The 19,749-nt window shown below is 44.4% G+C and overlaps 2 protein-coding genes across 2 annotated transcripts; both read left to right on the top strand. All coding sequences in view use genetic code 11, as the record gives it.

Annotated features, from left to right (window-relative positions):
* Positions 1–3,439: 3,439 nt before the first annotated feature.
* EGR_04865 (ATPase family AAA domain-containing protein 2B) lies at positions 3,440–14,010 on the top strand (the record flags this gene model as incomplete). The annotated part of the gene is made up of 21 exons (XM_024494114.1): positions 3,440–3,484; positions 3,779–3,895; positions 3,939–4,131; positions 4,201–4,364; positions 4,414–4,573; positions 4,641–4,740; positions 5,477–5,690; positions 5,772–5,988; positions 6,307–6,572; positions 7,528–7,761; positions 8,558–8,710; positions 8,864–9,355; positions 10,968–11,427; positions 11,767–12,169; positions 12,238–12,544; positions 12,629–12,787; positions 12,871–12,987; positions 13,072–13,182; positions 13,278–13,362; positions 13,500–13,825; positions 13,900–14,010. 21 exons carry the CDS (start codon positions 3,440–3,442, stop codon positions 14,008–14,010), a joined length of 4,434 nt encoding a protein of 1,477 aa, XP_024351503.1.
* A 2,577-nt stretch (positions 14,011–16,587) lies between these two features.
* On the top strand, positions 16,588–19,279 carry EGR_04864 (hypothetical protein; the record flags this gene model as incomplete). The annotated part of the gene is made up of 3 exons (XM_024494113.1): positions 16,588–16,806; positions 18,487–19,020; positions 19,124–19,279. 3 exons carry the CDS (start codon positions 16,588–16,590, stop codon positions 19,277–19,279), a joined length of 909 nt encoding a protein of 302 aa, XP_024351502.1.
* Positions 19,280–19,749: the final 470 nt, after the last annotated feature.

The following is a 19,749-nucleotide window of genomic DNA, read 5'->3' as shown; positions in this document are numbered from 1 at the left end:
CGCAGGATTTCTGCAAGCAAAGTGCCACTCGTGTTGTAGGAAACAGTTACATGCTCCTGGTTGAGTTGCCACAATAGCAGCAATAAATGAAAAGATGGGATCTTTCGCAAAACAAAAGCCATACAACCACCAGTGAAGGTGCGAATAAATTCCTTTTTGTGGGTAAGAAGAGGTAAAAATAATCTAGGAATGATTAGGCCACGAAACGTTTACTTTAAGAAACTGTCAACATCTTTCGAGAGATACCGGTGAAGAAAGTAGACAAGATGCGAAAGGCAATTGAAAGCGTAGTTAAGTACATCAGCATCCTGTTGGTCTTTAGTTATAATATCCTTGATATTATGAAAGAACTTTGGAAAGTAAGGATAAAAATCATCACGCAAATCGCAGGAGAGTGCACTCAAAAGACTAAAACATTGGGTTGCACAAAAAGTGTGAAATTACTCAAGGATCGGACCCGATGAAATTTCATTGCAGTCGAGAATGAAGTCATGCAGGTGAGTAAGGATCTCATCCTGATGAAAAAAAGCTAACAGGAAGAGCGATTTCTTACCTTATGCAGTAATACCAGCTTCAAATTTAGTACATAAGGGGAAACCAGCTTTCGGAATTCAGCTAAAGATTACAGACAAAAAATAACTTACAGAAGCCACAGCTTTTATTGAGATGTGTCCAACTTTCAAGAGTTGCAGCAAAAAAGCTGTCCAACGACTCCTAAACAATTACATCGAATATCAAGTAACGCACATCGTCGATATAGTCATTGCGGCGGTATGAAAGGCGAACTTTCTGCTTTATTCTTTCTTTATATGTAAGAAACTAGCAGAAAAATTGAATAACCAAGCGGGAAACATTACGTGAAAGGTATTTTCGCTCTTATGATGTGAACCCATCAGTCGCAGCAAACATGTGACTACGAGTGCAAAAGTCCGCCGAAGTACACATTTCATTCTAAACATCACTAAGTGATCGAATTTGAATTAACTGAAAATTAGACATCACAAAGTTCCTGGTCCCATTGGACAATCATCGTTGTAACCATTTTTGAAAGCATTTTGCAGTTCAAGAGTAATAATGATGTCCATGTCGTAACTTCATTTTTATTCATTTCTTACAAATATTCCGTTCGTTAGCAGACGAACTTTAGGAACCTACACTCACTTACGACAAAGAAGTAACTTAGGGATGTGGGTTAAGATTCCTAAGCCTAGCTTGAAACCGTTATACCAATCTTCCGCGGCGTCCCAACCTTGCTTGAAATCATGAAAAAGGGCTTTAATATCATTGACACTGTACACGGGCCCAGCGTAGAGTAGAAATACAATTAGCAATCACCACTATGGTTGCGCAGTTAGGCTTATATTTGAAAGATCTGTCTTATCACCACATGTTCCTCTCTTCTTCTAATCGCGCCGGTACCTCTGACCCTCTTAACGCTAACAGCGTCATAAAAGCAACTTACGAGTATGGTACAGCAATAGTTAAGTATCCGTTTAGGCAATAAAGCAATCGATTTTTTGTGACTAATGTATCCCGACAGCTCTATCGTACTTGGAGTTTCATTCCATTCATGGGATAATTAGTCACCGTGTTGCTCAAGTCTGGACTGCCTACCCGAAAAATCATATTTCATGACCCAATCGCAATTCATTAGATCATTTGCTTAAAAGTAGAGCTGTTTAGCAGAAGACTGAATACGGGCTTGATTTAGGATCCTGATATTCTCTTCCTATGTCTCTTTTCCTCTCTATTTTTAGTTCAGCCCTTTTTGGCCGTCTACCCAAGTTCCAATCCGCTATCAGAGATGCAGATGATGCGCAGCTTGTTTAAACGATTTAAGCTTTTATACACATGCTATTTCTTTTTTTTCAAACCATTTAAGTCCGATATTGCCACTTTTTGGCATACAGGAGCGAAGTGATTGCCACCAAACTACCCTCATAGGTGATTTCTAGTTTTAACGAGCTGCAGCAAATAGCTTTTTTTATTCATCTAAACTTCGATAATTTTAGCAATAGCTGGGGACTTTGTCTTAGTGGGATTCATTTTCTTGTCTTTGTGCCAGTCTAGCCATTAGAGAGTGGAGGCATACCTCGCTTATGGTGATCCGCTTGGCTTGCAGGTTATTGGCGCTGTCCCAATAACGAGATGCCGACCCAAATGCACTAGAACCATTCCTTAAAACCCCCAAACATTGTGAGGAGGAGAACTTTGCCGATCCTGCTGCTAAAGCAGTACTTTCGACTTTTCCTATCCACTTTTGTCTTTAAACTCGGAGATTTAGAAGCCTGGTTTATGACAGCAGATTGCGGCTTTCTTCAGGGCAAAGCTCACAAATCTCCTCTTCTCTGTTCCTAGTGCTCTTCGAAAAAACCACTTGATTAAATTTAGACAAATTTATTAGGGGGAAATGGATCGGGAGAACAAGTACAAAGTTTAGGGAGGGGAAATACCGCAATCGCACTCAGGCTTAAATGACAATAACTTCGTCACCAGATTCGAATCTTATACTCGCCTCCTCCCTAGAAGGTACATTAAAACCACATAAGTGTTACAGTGCAAGTGTGAACAATGAAGGTAGTCAACGTTTTGGGAAAATCTGTATCACATTTTCTTAGACAGTCACTGTTGTTGTAGTCACAAAACCAATAAAATTAGCTTACTTAGTACACAAAAATCCTACCTAATCTAACTCCTTGAAATTTCTAGTCACATCCGATGAATAGTAACTGCATTTCCGTTTACAGATTGTTACAATCTACTAACAATGAAATAAAAAGGCTAATTTAGGGAGCACGCATCTGATCGAAGAGTTTTGAGGAACTAGGCAGAAAAAATACGTGTAGTAGCTCCGCGTTTTCAAACGCTAGATTTGTTACATGGGCACAAAATCAAATAAAAGGCGTTCCCACTTAGAGGTATGGCCAACCCTTCTGTGTCAAACAAGCAAAGCTTCTTTCATACTCCTATGGACTATTTTTACCTTAGGGAGGCCCCACGATACCATATTAGAATCCATTCGTTATCTTGACCAATAAACGTCCACGCGAAATAGATCCCCTTAATGGTGTTAAGGCGTTCAATGCGTTACAATATTTAAAATATGCTTTTTTTATTACCTGCAAACGTTTTTAAAGGCCGAATAATTTACGCCTGTTTTGCTAATATATTTTAAGGTACATGATAGACAGCAGACCTCTGTTAAAAAATCATGTTTTTATCCGAAGCATTTAACTTAAAAAGAATTAAAATTTGAAGGCCACTTTTACTCGGAGGATTCACGTAGTTTACAAGTCTTTAACAAACAGATTTTGTTTTATTCGTTACCTGTCTATGGCGTTCTCTTCGAATTAGGCAGTTCGGTGTCGCATCATGGAGCGGATGCATTTTAGTTGATTTTTCTTAGTTTCTTTTCCAAGCATTAGTTTGCAATATCCCAATGAAAATCCGACATCGTGTGTCTAAAAAGCAGTTGGATAAGATGGTACGTCTACGCACTGCTTCTGCTGTCTAGCAATATTTTGCTCTGGTGCAAATAATTCTGCATATTTTCGCTTTCTCCACTCTCATCTTTGGATGTTTTTATTGGGTTACTGTAATTTTTTCCTATGTGGTCAACTTTTGTGGCAGTCATATTATCTACTTTGGCTTATATTCTCCTTGCAAAAGTGTATGTAAATGTGGGCACGGTATAGTGCAGTTAGTTGCTTATTGTATTTCTTCGAACCCACGATACGTTCGCTTTCATTTTCGGCTACACTTTTGTTTACTTGATCAGTGTCCAAGCTCATCGGAAAATCGATCTCGTCGCTATCGCCGCTTGAATCGCAGCTCAACCCTCGGTGCCTCTGGAATTTCTCCAATTTCCCCATCTCCCTATTCCCTTAGGAACAAAGTATGCTTTCCCCTTCCACCTTTGATCACTCTTACTGTTTTAGTTAAATCTCCTAGATATAAATTTAAGTGGCTCTTCACTCGATAAGAGCTTGGGTCGTCAATTCAGTGAGGAGACGAAACCCTCCAAAGCGGATGTCAATGATGTCCCACTCTCCGATAACAGCAAGTCGTCCAAGAATAAGAATAAAAATAAGTACACCACAAAGATAGTACGGAAAAATATACTGGATTTATGTAAGCCTTGACTCCTCTCTTTTCTCTTTGAATATCTGATTCTTAAAGCTCTTTGTTTGACCACGATAGCTGGTCTGGAATTGTCGGAGCCCCCAAACAAAGTGAAAAAAGGTAACCAGCAAAGCATATCCTCGGAAGATAGTGGCAACATCGATGTTGATACCGGCACGGGGTTTCTCCCACGTCTTCGTCCACGAGGTTCTACGGTGGCGCCTGTCTCGTATTCCGTTAAGGTAATTGTAGGTTCACTTGATTGCTTCTTCCTTACTATTGTCTGTCCAGGAGAACCACGGTACATGCAAGCACTTAACGAAGCGCCTGCAGCCCAAGCGTTACAACAGAAATGTTGAAGAGGATGATGAAGATACGACAGAGGAAGATGAAACGCCAGATGGGCGTCGATACCCTCTGCGAAATCGGCGTCATCCTGACGTTTACCAAGGTAGTGCGCGTGTGTTTAATCCCGGTTTTGTCACATGAACGGATGCTATATCTGGTTTTCTTTCTAGTCATTCCACAAGTCAAAGACATCGAGGCGAACCAAAGGAATTGGCTGGCGGATGAATCTTACGGTGAGGGATCCAAGCGACCTCGTCATGGCGATCACTAGTGAGTTTACCCTTTTTCTGCTGTACGCCTAATTCCTTGAGGTCGTCAGTGATGTTTAGCGTCAGAGGTAATCAAATTACTACATCACTATCAGCTACTGGGGAATTGGGTACCACATACCACAGACTACTAGCTGATTAAAAGCATTCAGCACTAGAAACTTGTCTTTTACTTCTCCAAAGTAGGTGGCAAAACGTTCATTTCTAAGTTTTTTGACTGACTTGTGATGAGAGATGGCATTTGTTTTTCAATATTGAGCAAACGAAAACATCATTATCTCCAAACAACCTTCTGGTTGTTTCCACATTTTGGAGCTACTGCTTCATCCCTCAAAATTCCGCCTTATGTGCGGCAGAATGTATAGGGAGATATTTACCTAGATTCTTGCTGAAGATCAGACAGCTATGACCGTGACCCATCTACTCGTAGATCCATCTACACGTGGAATTTAAGACAAATTTCGTCGAGAAAATCTAGGGCCAATGAATTGGAATAAAGTACCATTTTTATGACAAGATTTCTTGCCACAAAACCTATTCCCTTGAAGATTTGCACCTTAAATTGAGATGGGAGGAAAGTACTGCTTCACCTTCATCCTCCGTATTATCCGGATCTTTCTCCAAGTTATCACTTCTTCGGTATAGACAATCACATGCGAAATGGGCAGTTGAGAAGTAAGAATGAGAGTGCAGTGGGATGGATACTTAATTTGGCTCCTCACTTCTTTGCGCTTCAGCCGCCATCTTAGCGACAGCCCTTCCTCATCTCTTTCCAACGGCGTCAACAGTGGAGAGGCGGAGGGTCGTATTGGAAATGGTAGTGGCACCTCAAATCGCTGTCGTCCGCACTGCCCCCGACGCACGAAGCATCAGGACGAACTGGAGGAGACTTTTTTGCGACAGGCTGCTGAGGGTCTCATGCCTATCAACTTTAAGCCCCGCGATGTTGAGGTTGGTTGGTTCTCATGCTTAACAGTCTCCTTTCGTTGATCTTCCAATCTCTCACTCTTGCTCACCCTTCTTTCGACGCAGTCGGGTCCGCTTCGCAACCGTCTCGTAGCCGGCGCTGGACTGACTGACGTAGAACCGATGAGTTTCGACACAGAGGTGACATTTGCCGATGTGGGTGGACATCAAGCGCAGATTCGAGCACTGCAAGAGTCCGTCCTTCTGCCTCTGGTCTATCCGGAGGTTTTCAATCGATTCGGGATAGAACCGCCTCGTGGCGTGCTCTTCCATGGCCCACCTGGTAAGCCGTTTCGCTCATTCTCCCTCCCTCTCTCTCCACGTGCGACAGGTTTGGGTTACGTTGTACAATTATGTCACAACCTTCCCTTGTGTGTTATAGTTCTCTAGCTATCTCGAAATACTGAGCTATTGCTATCTCCGATAAGCACAGAAAAGACGCATATGGTCCACGAAAATCCTTTTTATCTATCAGATCATTCTAATATGAATCACTTCATGGTGTACATTCTCTTTCTCTGAGGATTAAAAGTTTCTTTCTTGAATTTCTGCAAGTGCTAATTTAATGTCAATTGGCCTCTGAACTGTCCATTACTGTTAGGCACGGGGAAGACCCTACTTGCCCGAGCTTTGGCCAACGAGTGCACACGTATGACCTCGGATGCTGCGCGTGCTCATGCTAGTGGCTCCACCGCCTCCCGTCCAATCGCTTTTTTCATGCGCAAGGGCGCTGACTGTCTGTCTAAGTGGATCGGAGAAACGGAGCGGCAGCTACGCCTTCTTTTCGATCAGGCTTATCGACTGCGCCCCTCCATTATCTTCTTTGATGAACTCGATGGCTTAGCGCCTGTCCGCTCTTCCAGACAGGTAGGTCGTCCCTCTACAGCTTTGTTTGGTATTGTGGCACGGCTCCCCTCACCTTTGGCCTGTACCTTGTCCAATGCTCTACACTGGTAGAGTGCTCTGTTGTATTCTTCCACCACGTACGTAATTCAGCTTTGATTAAGGTCTTCCTATGCCTTAGAATGATTAAAATGGCCATGACAGCACCTTCTGTAATCCAGCCTGGTACACTATAATTTTCTCCAAACTTGCTACCTGTCGCCAGCCTGAAATGTGGAATTTAAATCAGTCCCTATGATGATTTTCCTCATCTTTGCTTTTAAGCCGAGGGATGTGACTGTCCTATTTTCGTGGTGTTATTCATATACGCTAACCAAGCTGCGGTTTTTTTTCTCAAGCCACAAAGTTGGTGTTCTATTCGCTCTCCCCACCCCGGTTACCCCCTCGGCCTAACGCCCCTTTGACCATCGTTCTGACTCATCCTCTAGTCAGATGCCATGAGCAGAGCCATCTGGCATTGCTGCCGAGGTTGAATCCCGGAGTTGTATGAGGTGGCGTCCTTATATCTGATTCTGCCATTCGAATGAATCAAAACAAGATGCTATAGTTAGGTCATTATTTTATCAAACAAACTGTTTCCGCTCTGGCGCCACTCATTTCTGCTTACATGTGGAGGCCGAGTCACCCTTGAAGAAACTTCAATACCTTTGCTTCTGAAAATACTTGTATTTGTAAGCTTACAAAAGGTCTGGCGGACTAGTGGCGGTGGTTTTGTGCACATAACTCCATCCCACAGCTATGGCGGTCGAATTACCATATTACCACCGGGCATACAGTGACTGGAATTTTTAATTATTTGTTGCCTTCTGTATATCGGCCTAGAATCAGCTCCATCCCACTACTTTATTTTCCAAGCAGTGAACAATTATCACAGCCTCTTGCATCTTACATCGGTTTTTGTCCTTCACATTTTCTCCAGGACCAAGTTCACTCCAGTATTGTGTCAACATTGCTAGCATTGATGGATGGATTGGACCGGAGGGCGGAAGTGGTGGTGATAGGTGCCACCAACCGGCCCGATGCCATCGATCCCGCCCTCCGACGACCTGGCCGTTTTGATCGAGAGTTTGTCTTTTCTCTCCCAAACGCGGCTGTTAGACGGAGGATTTTAGAGATCCACACCTCCAAGTTGATCCCGCTGCCCTCACCTCAGGTATGTTCTTGAATGGATAGTTGATGGATTGACCGACAGTGCTCTCTGGGATGTAGGATTCTCTCCTCCATATATACGATAACGTAGGACTTGAGTTAACTATGAGGATGAAATAATCCACATAAATCTAGAAAGGGTTTATTCGCTTTAAAACCTGTATTACCACACGCAAGTCCTGAATAAGCTTCGTAATTTTCCACACATTGGACAATTTGAGTTTTCTATCAGGGTCCCTCAGCTTATGGATAAAACATCCGAAAAAATTCGTTGTTTTGACGCCTCCGAATAAATTTTATCAGGTTTGGTCCAACCCGTGCGTATCACGTATAATCTGAACCCTACTACGTGTATCAATACGCAATTAAATCTTGTAACTTTGTTTTCCGAATCCTAGATCTGACACGTTATTTTTATACCATCACAAACTTATGTCTTGGTCCTCTGAGTGAGTGTCTATCACACTCCGGTCAATAATATCCCTGCGATCGCGTTGACTGGTTTGTTTCGGGCTATTAATAGACTCCTCTTCCACGCTTGACCTCCAGTCACCTTACATTGGTGTCCTCGTTGTCTGCAAAAGATGTTGAACTTTCTCCCCAATTGACAGCATGTTTTCTACCCTTTGAGTTCCTCTTTGTGGCCATTTTATAACTAAATTTGAAACTAAACTTCTATTAAGAAAAAAAGAACCGATATTCTTTCCTTTGGAGCGAGTGAGTGGAGTGATTGAATGTTTGCGCCAATCACCAAAGGAAATGTCAACGCCTGTTTTAGTCTTTTTTTTTCTCTTCCCAAGCTACTGAATGAGTTGGCCGAAAAGACGGTGGGTTTTTGTGGTGCAGATCTGAAGGCCCTGGCTACAGAAGCCTGTCTCTGTTGTCTTCGTCGTCAGTACCCTCAAGTCTACGTGAGCAAGCTAAAACTGGCTGTGGACCTCAGCTACCTTGTTGTAAGCCATTCCCATCTTCTCGCGTTTTTATCTGCGTATTTGATCACGACCTAGTCACTCGTTCGCTCCTGTTATCATTCTCTCTCAAACCGTTGATTTCATGAGTTAGTGCACCGACGTATCCTTTCACAAATCATTCTTTCTTCCTTGTAGGTGGATCGAATGGACTGGTTGGACGCGCTGAAGATTATCCGACCGGCAAATTTACGCGTCGAGTTGGACGTGGGCAATGCGACATCGGCGCCGGCGGCGGCACTCGCATCGACCCTCCGCTCTAACGGCGTTGATTTTGGCGGCATTGGAGAAAGAGGAGGTGGCAGCAGTAGTGGTGTTTCAGCGCTTGAGGCAGACCCCGCATCACGTCTCTTTCTCGAACCTCTCGTGCACCTAATCACTGCTCGCATTTCCCGTGCTCTCGCAGCCTCCGACGATGTCGACTGTGTTGATGGCGGAGGCAGCGGTGACGGAGGTGAACCAATGGTCACTTGGAGCTCTGCCCCTCCCCGCTACCCTAGTACTACCACCACTACTGTAGCTACCCATGCCACCTTTTCTCCTGCTCTCATTCGACAGGTGATTGTGGAAGACTCGCTTCTTCCAAGTGCGGTCTTTTCGGCTGTATGGCGGAGACTGGAGTCTGTTGAGGTAAGATTGCGTTTGCCTCATCTCTAATTTTGTGATTTCTTTCGGGCTTTAACCTGCTGCAATTTGTGGGTGAGTTATGAGGATTGATGGTTCTCTGCCCTACTTCGTGTTCCATTGACAGTTGGTAACGTTAAATCAGGATGTTTTCGCAAACAAAGTATTTATGATTTGCACTTGCATTTGGAAGAAAGTGTTGGGGTAGTAGGTGCGTTCGTAGACTCCACATGAGCCGTTAAGGTCAACTCCGTTTTGTGAATCTGCTACTCCAAGTAGGCACTTGCTTAACCGTGGAAATAAAGTGAGAAAAAAATTCCAACCAAGGTGTTCTCCCTCTTTGTCACTATTATTTTTTTCGAGTTTGCATTCGCTATCTCACCGTCCTGATGTTTTGTCTTGATCCCTGCGGGCTTCACTACTTCCTTTGGGAAGCAACGGTTACAGTAGAATATGCAGACGTTTCCAAATAAGTCACAGGAGAGCCTCAAATGCGGCAGTGCTATTATCAGAATTGGTTAGATGATGAGGAGGCCGGAAATCTGTGGAAATTGGAAGTTTTGGTCGCCATTAGGCGCTTAAGTAGACAAGCAGTGGACCATTGCAATTGAATTCCATGTCAAGCCTATTTTGAATGGCTGCTGTTAACACGGCCAAAGAGAATGTGTACTCTCAGTTTTACTTCAATTTCATCCACCCTGTCAATCATATCGTTTCAATTAGTGTGAATGCATTCCATTTTCTCATGTATCACACCTCCTTCGTGGCGAGTAATTAGATTATTCCGCACCTTAGTACGATCCTCAATTAGGCCAACGGCACCAGCCTAGGAAATGGCATTCATTGGCATGCACAAACGCCGCAGGCCTAACAATCCTCCGATTTGCTCTCGTTGGGTCAGATGATTGCTCCACCGGTATTCAATTCAAATCGTGACTTGGTGTAAAGGGGACCGTGGCAGCAACACGCTCAAAGTATCCTCTTAGTAATGCCCGGTACCTCATATTGTGGGCGAATCAACCCCAATCCAGACCAGCCTTGGCGGCGATGGCAGAAGGTAGTATTCCTGCATGCATGAATCAGCGGGTAGTGGTGTTGTTTTCTTGTGGACGAGGACGTGAAATCGGGTCGTCTAGTTGATTATTCACATTGACATTAGAACTCAGGTACGGTTTATGAGGTGATAAGACACTCAACGGCCCAGTAGGAAGGCTTTTGAATGGTGGAAACGTTTGAAACACATCCTCTCATCTGCCCCGTCAGTGAAGATCCCGGGTGTAGTGTTGTCGATCATTCCGGCAGTCTTTCTGCAAAACTTTAGCCCCTGGAAAGCCTATTCAACTTTGTACACCCGATTGATGCACATCTACCTGTTTTGAAATGGTTCATGACATTAGTTTTTCTTTGAGAGTGTTGGTCTCAGTCATTCGCCGACATATGCAATTCCGAGAAGTTAGCCCACATAGACTGCCTTAGGATGGTTACCTAATCATGAGCACAGGCATAAGTGTACGATTGTAGCAGGAGACTACACTGAATGATTAGTGCAGTTTTCCCTCCCAGAAAAGCAGTTCTTTTTTTATAAATATTGCTTGCTATTACGGCTATTTCACTGCAGGTCTATACTCTCAATCTCGCAAGTCTCTATACGGGCACCTCCGGGGGCCTGGTAACATCAATCACTCAAATAGTCGCGGCGGCGCGTCGCTCCCTGCTGAACCAGCACCAGCAGGCTCCCACTGACCTTCCCTCCACCGCAACCTCCCTTTCCACCAGCCCCTCCAACATAGCTGGGGTGGTGCTCTTTGTCCCTCGCATCGATCTTCTCCTTGCCCGTCTCCCTGCCGTAGCCTGCCACCATCTGGTAGAACGACTTCTTGAAGTTACCTCAGCCACCATGGATACTGGCTGCGGAGCTCAGAGGCGTCTTCTCCTCGTGGCCACTGTAAAAAGCTTCCCGCCTAGTATCATTCCTTCACCCATTGTAGGCGAAGAGGCACAACCTCAGACCACACCAGGTTCCCTGTCTATTCGTGTTCCGCCCGCGGTCTCGCTACGTTTTACAACTTTTCCTCAAGGTAAATCTCCCTCACCTCTCAAATTTGAATATAGTTTTGATCAATGCACGGAAGAGTTGGGAGGCGTTAGAGTCGAATCGTGGGAGATCGTCAGTCTATGTAGTGAAATGTGGAAATAAAACATAGTTTCACTTTTCTGTTGAACATTGCCTACGATGCTCTCCGTGGTCGCCGTTCTGGTTTGACCTCTACAAAGTAGTAGAGTGTAGTGAAACTCCTGCCACTACATGGATACAATACAATTGCATAAGTAGGTTTAGAACTGAGGTACAAAACTACTCGATGTCATGAACTGAATATACCATCCAAATAAATCTCATTCTGTTATCGCTTGATCAGAATCTGCCGCACTCTGCAACGGTCACGCCTCGCCAAAGACAATCGCATGGTTGCGCGAGCAACAAACCGGCGAACGTAGCCGTTCTAAGCCCTCCATTGATCCAGAAGTGGAGGTGGAGGGAGTTGATGGTGAATCAACAGCTGCTGAGGAGGAGGCGATGGCGGCGCCTCGTATCTCCCAGTTGTCCCCCCTCTCCTCCCCCGGTGGGGGCAGTATCGACCACCTTGTAAACACTTATCTTCGTCGCCTTTTCCGCTTCCCCTTTGTGGAGAAAATTAGTCTCCATCCGCCGGGTGATCAGTTACGGCGCGATTTCCTCTCGCCCGTTTTTTTCGATTGGTTTAACGTCTCTGCAAATGATTCCACGCCAAATACCAACGCTTCTAGTCGACCTCCAAGGCCGTGAGTGTTTCCGATATATGTGCGTGTGTGTGGACGAATTTGTTGGTACCAATTGATCGCTCTTGTAGTCCGACACCGCCTCCTCTGAACGAGACAACGACGGGGATCCTGGACCATCGGCAACACGAGATGACAGCAGTGGAGGTGAAGAAGGCGCAGGAGACACGGGATCGTTTGTTGAGGCATCTACGCGTGGAACTGCGTCGTGTGGTGGCGCAGTTGACACGGGATAGGCGATTCACGGTTTTTATGCGACCGGTGAATCAGGACGAAGCGCCCGATTACTATGAGGTCATTCGTCGACCCATGAGTTTGGGCGCGGTTCGGGCAAAAATCGATGCGCATCAGTACACATCAGTGAAGGAGTTCTCCAAGGTGTGTCTGTGTGAACCTCTGTTCGTTAATCATTTTGCTTTTCCATCAAACCCTCCCCAATATCATTTTCTCCCCGTTCTGTAGGATCTGGAGTTGATCTACAAGAACGCACTGGAGTACAATCCCGTTGACGTGCCCCGTAGTCGTGAAATTCGGGAACGCGCTTTCGAGTTGTGGGATGCTGCTGAAATGCTTCTGGACGAGAATTCGGCTCTCACAGAGCTGGAAGAGCAGATAACTGAGGTAAGTTTATTAAAAACATTTAAAAAAAAAACTTTGAGCCTTGGCAATCGAGTAAATTGGGGAATCCACTTTTTTTCCCGTAGGCTCTTGCCGCTTGTCCACTGAGTTCATCCCCCCAACGAAATCACTCTCCCCATCCAGTGCCCCACTTCACGGCTCTTTCCGGCTCTTCGTCTCGCCGTTACAGTCGTCGACTTCACGTAAGTCTCCACTCTGCACCTCTAGCTAGATCTTGGTGTTTTTTTCTTATTTTTCCGCACTTCATTCACATCTGGTTAATGTAGGGCGAGCAACCGATATTTGGACCTGAGGAGGTAAACCAGCTGAATAACACCCGCCAAGTCTCTCGATCTTTACGTCACTCTTCCCCTCCTGATAAGAAGACCATTGATAATGTGAGTATCTGGCTGGCTGACTGGCTAGCGGCTTTTTTACACTGAAAGAAGACGGTTTTAAATGTATCTTGAAGGCTGCTCTTCTACTTTTGCAGACGTCTACCTCCGGTATGATGTTAGACGGTACCGCTGCTGATGCCACCCAGCAACTCCCTTCGCATCTCCAACCGGATACTAATGGTTCGTGTATTGGATATCTTTCAAGTTGTTTGGATATCTCAAATCTCTTTCAAAATCGCATTGCGATTCGTTAATTTGGTCATGGAGTGTAAATGAGATCTGGTAAATTTTTTCATTCCTCTCCAATCGGAACGCAGCAGTCGCCACTGCTGACTGTGGAGAGGAAGATAAGTCTGATGACGACTCAACCTTTCCTGCATCCTCGTCACCTCTTTTGGTGGAAGCCGGAACGGAAACGGAGCAAGTTGTGGCATCATCACTGCCACCGCCACCATCTGTTAAGTGCCTGGCGGAAGGTCCTCTCCTCTCTTCTCTTCGATCTGCAATGACCGCGCTTTTGCAAGAGGCTGTCACGACAACACGGGGTTGGTCAGTGAGCCAACTGATGGCACTACAGTGTGACCTGCTCTACGCTCTGCAGCGTACAGCATCGCTCCCTCTCGATGTACAAGGGGTCAAGTCTGTAAGCTCTCCTCTCATACTCGCCTCTAGCACAAAAAATCATCACTGATATCATCTCCTGGTTTGTTATTGCAGAGACTCTCCTCAATTCTACAAAATCACTATCAGATGGTGATCTACGATCGTTGCGAGGAGACGACAGACGCACCCAATCTCAAGCCCTACTCTCCACTCGCCTACCTCTGAGTATGGAACACTCACGTGTCGGCTATTCCGCGATTCCGCCCACGACGAAAATGCCATTCGCGTTTCAGTGGTTTTTGTCTCTCTCATTTTCACTCCATCTTGTATACTCCCTCCTTTTTTATTGCTTAGGCATTTGAAGACTGTAGGCGACGTGGTAGAACTCGCATTTGCTTTAGAGTATAAAGGTTTTCTGTACAACTTGTTGGATTATGTGGCTTAAGTCGGGGTAGGTTGTTGTGAGGCGAGCTCGTTTAGCTCTTTGAATAGTGGTTGGTGGGTCGTTGAGAAGGGGCTACGGCAGGGGTGGCGGTCGGCTTTGCAGCGCCCTGAGACTTCCCTGACAACGAAGTAAGGCAATACTTGGAGGAAGTGTTATAATGGGGCAGAAGGGCTTGGGAGTTAATGGCTTAACCCAGAGGTAGGGCCACCTAGGTGAGGCACAGTAATGGAGTCCCATGTGACCCGTTAACAAAACCAAGATTTAAGCAAATAAAATATTGTATGTGTTTCTTTGGAATTTTGTCAAGCTCGACTGTGTAAACTAAATGGGTAGGGATCCTAACGGACAAACAGTAGCCCTGGCCAATAAGCGTTTTTGTGTTAATGGGGATATTGGCATTTATAGATTTTGCAATTGTAAATCTAGGTAAATTTTTAAGTTCGAGTGTGATTATAAAGGCATTTTTCCAAAATCCATCACTTTGGTCCACCAAGCTATCACGCAAAATAAATAATTTTCCGTAGAAATAAAATTTAACCATATGTCTTTTCAGTAAAATCTGTGACAAGATCTCAAAACTTTATTTTCTAGGAGTTTGTCAACTTTCCAGTCGGGGGTGCTCATTGGCTAGTGCTTTACGCTTTCCATCTGCACTCTGCGGCCGTACTCGCTCGTGTGGATAATGGAGCAGCCTCTGTTCTCATGTATACGTTGTCTCAAAAATTTTCCATCTTCGCAGATGTCACGATCTGGGACAATTTGCAAGGTTTTGCGCTCCCTCTTTTACTTGACGACTGATGTCTAGGCATGCAATCCACACCATTCGTCATTCAAGCAATGCGAGTATTGCAGATCCGATTTCAAACAGTCGATGTAAGCCACCGCTCCGTTTCATTGGTTTAATATTTTAGGTCAGGTGCAATTTGTCCCCGATGTTGCTCACTAAAATCCAGATACGGAGATCCGAAATCTTGTACAATTTGTCAACTTCCGATGGCATTCGGTAGTGCATTAGTCTGTCAACGGTGTTTACACTACCGCACCAAGTTTGGTGATCCCAGACAGTGTGAAAAATGTCTTCATATGTGTGCTTTTTATAAGGACGAGGTAATTAACGTCTACCCATTTCCTCGATTCCTATATTGTGTCTCTACTTCCCTATTTCGTTTTCAGGCTAGTCGAAGCAAGGTTGATGGTCAAGTTCTCTGCTGGGTGTGTACATATAATTACAAAATGTCCAAATCAAAGGAACGGTCGGAGAAGCATCAATCAAAGCGCAGTAGCTTCAATGACTCTTATCTATCGAAATCTCACGACTCATCAAAGTACGCTGTTCTGTTAAGCTTTTCATTCCAATGTGTCTTTTTTCAAAATTCATCGGAACCGCTTTGTTCGGTGATAGTTCAAGCGCCATCAAACGTCAAAGAACCGAAGAATACACAAGTAGACATTCTTCAAACCGTCCTGGAAATGCTGCCAATTACAGGTACGTTACTGTGGCGCCTCTTTTGTATCCCATGTGCATTCTTGTCTTCCTAGTATGTTGAATCGACTTGAGTTACCTATGTAGACCTATTTCATATCAGTTTATCTTTGTACGTTTTATAGGCTTTCCTTGAGTTATAGTGACCTTTTGTAATCCTGATATATTTCTCTGCATACGTCTTTTATTCCATTAAACTACGAATTTCAATCGCGTTTTCAATATTATGGAAGAAGTGATTTTTGGGTATTTGTCCCTAGATTGGGTTTCAGCCCTGTTTCCATACCATATTTTCTGTCCATTCTTCACATTCTGCATGTGCCCTTTCGGCGTCTTTAAGTACAATGAGAGCTGTTGTGTAAATTTGCCTTAAAACTTTTTCTAGGCGCTTATATGTTGGATCGACAGACAATCACGTACTTGTAGGTACCATCAACTTCCTGTACGCTCTCATACACCAATGCTGCTTCAAATACCGCTTTATTTTCTCAAATACCATATACATTATTTACGTGGCTCATCATTGGGCAAATTTTTATTAATTTGCCCTCTTTTTTTCAAACCATTTTTCATACTGAAATGTATTTATACTTGTATTCCCAGACTAGGTCATCTCGACGTTTAATCCTTCAATTTCGGTCTATTCTACCTCTTTTTGAAAAGGATTTTTATTTAGTACTGCAATGAGAAGTTTCTCTAAGCATTTGTATTGAGCCGCTCTACAAATGTCCATTATTCTAAGCATCTCGTTTTTCTTACGGACTTATGGGCAAAAGCCTCTTCGCTTACTTAAATTCAATGCAAGCTAGTCATTTGTAAAAGCAAAGTTTTAACTTGGATCATAAGTTGCACGTTTCCCCACCCCTGATCCAGCATGGACTCGGCATACAATGAGCATCTCCTGACTATCGGCCAATTGCAGGAAGATATCAAGGCTTTGAAACGCCAACTGGCGCAGAAGGATGCGGAGTTATTGGCGAAGGATAAGATGATCGCGGGTCTTAAGTCCGACCTCGATGACTACGAGTCACAACAGCGAGAGCGCGCCTTCAAAACGCAGCACATAGCCAACGAAGAGATTGAAAGGCTCAAGGTGAGCTGCGCTTGGATGTGGTGATATTTTGCACGAATTATCCCGAGTCCTATTTCACCATTGCAAAATTGGATTTCTTACGTCAAAATTTTCTTTAGGAATTGAGCAAAAACATTAAAACAAGGCTGGTGAAAGCCATGAAAAAACCGAAGATCTGAATTTCTTTGGACATTTTTCATTTGCTCACGGCGTCCAAATGGGGCTGAATCACTTATAGATTCCGGTATGCTGAATTAGGACTGGACCTCGTGGTACAGCATGCGAGTAACTCCTATGCTTACATACGAGACATTTGCCCATTATTGTGTCCACCGCTCACCAACAAGCCTTCCAATTTTACTATTAAAAACTTGTCTCTGGAAAACTTAAGGATTAGTGAAATTAGGATTGAGTATGGAACAGGAAGACTGAAATAAGGCTAATCTAGGGGGATTGAAGATGTGGAACTAGTCATTACTTTTTAGGGTGTAACGATGTAGCGCCCGAGTTGGCCCCAGGCATACTTGCGGGTCTATGTTTACTCCGCAGCACTAGTCAGTGCTAGGCTAAAAATATAACTACCTGGAATCTAAAGAGGCATCTTATTTGGCTCTAAGCGCACATATACCAGACGTATGTCTATGACTTTTCGGCGTCATTGTCGACAAGTTTAGCCGTCCACTTGCGGATTTGTGGCACCCGTAAGAGTAAACTTGGAGATTGAAGGAGAGGCGATGTAGGTGACGCCTTTGCTTCTGCTTTGTTAGCCTATGTCTTGCTGTAGTGATGCGGTGCCTAAGTTACCCTGGTTTGCGTTCAGTGCCCACAGATGATACTTTTATTTCTGCTACTAAATTGTTAAACCTCTTGTGATGCTAAATTGTTCACACGATCTTGGTCAAAAGTTAAACTGCAATAATGGCGATATAAGAGATTAATATATTCAAGATTTTTTGCACACATGTATGGCACTCCAAGTCTGCGGTTATCCTTAATGCTTTAATTTGTCGAAAAAGTGGGTCCCTTACGGGCCCCCTGCTCTGAAACCAAGTAATCTTATCCCAAATCGGTACATCTCCATCCTTAGGTGGCCTTTTACTCGGTCTGGGTTACGCGTTGCCACCCCAGTCACTTTCAATGGATGCTCAACAGTGGAGTCCTATCATTCATTCACAACTTTATTTTTACATAGACTGTCTTTTCCACATAAGTTTGTCCTATATATCATTCCAACTTTAAAATTGCAAATGTTTTTAACTCACGTGCTATTTTTACATATGAAAGGGCTTCCAACCCATGGTGTGGTTCTCAAGTTATGGAATGCTAGATTAACTGCCATTAAAAGGCCTGCTATTTTTTGATTTAGGAGTGAATATTTTTAATCACATCATCCCAGTTAAGGTCTCGGGGAATAAGGGTTTGAATTCAATTCTACTGTTCTTGTTTCGGGTATAGCGCTTTTCATCGTTGGCGTTCTCAAACCGCCTTCTCCGTGATTAAAAGACGCAGCCAAAGACAAGATATGCAGCCTATAGTGACTTCTTTTTTGTTTTACCCATGATTAGTGAATGCCACGTATCTGCTTCTGGTAATTGTCACTTAAGTTTCAGATCCCCAAGTATGCAGAGAGCGACTTTTTGTCATCTTTTTGGAGTAGAATGTGGGACATGGTTACAGTGGCTTCTTTCATTTGTTCAATAGGAGACCATCCGTACCCTGAAGCGAGAAAAGGCAGAGCTGTCGGCCTCTCGTTTTACCTCCAAGAAACGTCGCATCGTAGCTCACACCGGCTCCCCCCTCACCCTCTCACCCATCCGTGTTCCACCAAAGCCAGCCAAACTCACCACCGTTTCCACTCCCAATGCTGTCTTCCACCGTAGCGGTGGGGGCGGTGCCGCCGCCAAGGAAGCCGGTGATAGTACTGCCTCCCCTACTCCGCCTCACAGCCCCGACACGAGCGGTGGTGCCGCAGTTGACTTGCCATCGACCTCCGGCACTCCTCCGACGCTTTTGACTACCACCACTGGTGAGGAGAAGGCGGGGGCTGGGTATGGCTCTTCCGCTCCGTCTTCGGCGCATTCATCAGTACCCCCGTCGCCTGGTTCACTGCCAACAAACGGACCGAGTAAAACGGTGCTGGCGGAAACGGGAGAACTGGAGTGTGCTATTCGGAGAGACTTGTTGGGCAGAGGTAGCAGTAGTGATAGTAGCGATGAAGAAGCGACAGCGGCGGTGGTGGATTAATCTCGACTACTTTGAACTACTGTTGACGAGCTGTACGCCCTCGGCGGACGTCCGACCCGACTCCGATGATGACTATTGCCATTGTGTCATTTAGTCACAAATTTTTTTGTACTCCGTGCTGATACTTATCCGAAGGGAACAATATACGCCCTGGTTGCGTAAGGCGTCGTGGGGTTCTTTGCGCCAGGTCGGGGTTTTGGACCCCGCGGGGTGGCTGCGGCGCATTCGACGTCGGCATTGGGGTGACTAGGTTTCCTTGTCCGGATTGTCTGGTTACGCCCCTCAGGCTTGAGGTTGTTTAACTGCGGCCTATCTCAATGAACATGAGACGCCCCACTGGTATACCAGAGAAATATTTTCTAAAACGGGATGTAGGAGTATCAACGAATACTAAGCTGACAAATCGCGAAGCTTAGCTAGTCCTATAAAGTGGAACTGATTTAAATATGTGAATGGATTGTGTCGAAAATGTTGTTAATAATAGCTGTAATTGCTTATCATCGTTAAACATATCATATAAAAACAACGGTATTTAATATTTTGAATTTGTTTTTGTTTCAAGAAACTTCTTAGTCACTTTTCCTTATTTTTAACAATGAGATTACATTTGACCTTGTGGTTGTCTTTACTCCTTGTTTTAAGCACCACCATGAGTGTAGAGGGCTGGTTAATTTAGGCCTATAGGCTTCATTTCTAATTTAGCTATATTTTATTGTGGAG

This window comes from Echinococcus granulosus (assembly GCF_000524195.1).
Source record: "Echinococcus granulosus chromosome Unknown EG_S00032, whole genome shotgun sequence".
NCBI lineage: Eukaryota > Metazoa > Platyhelminthes > Cestoda > Cyclophyllidea > Taeniidae > Echinococcus > Echinococcus granulosus.
Note: the sequence above shows the minus strand (reverse complement) of the source record. Positions and strands in the feature narration are given on the sequence as shown.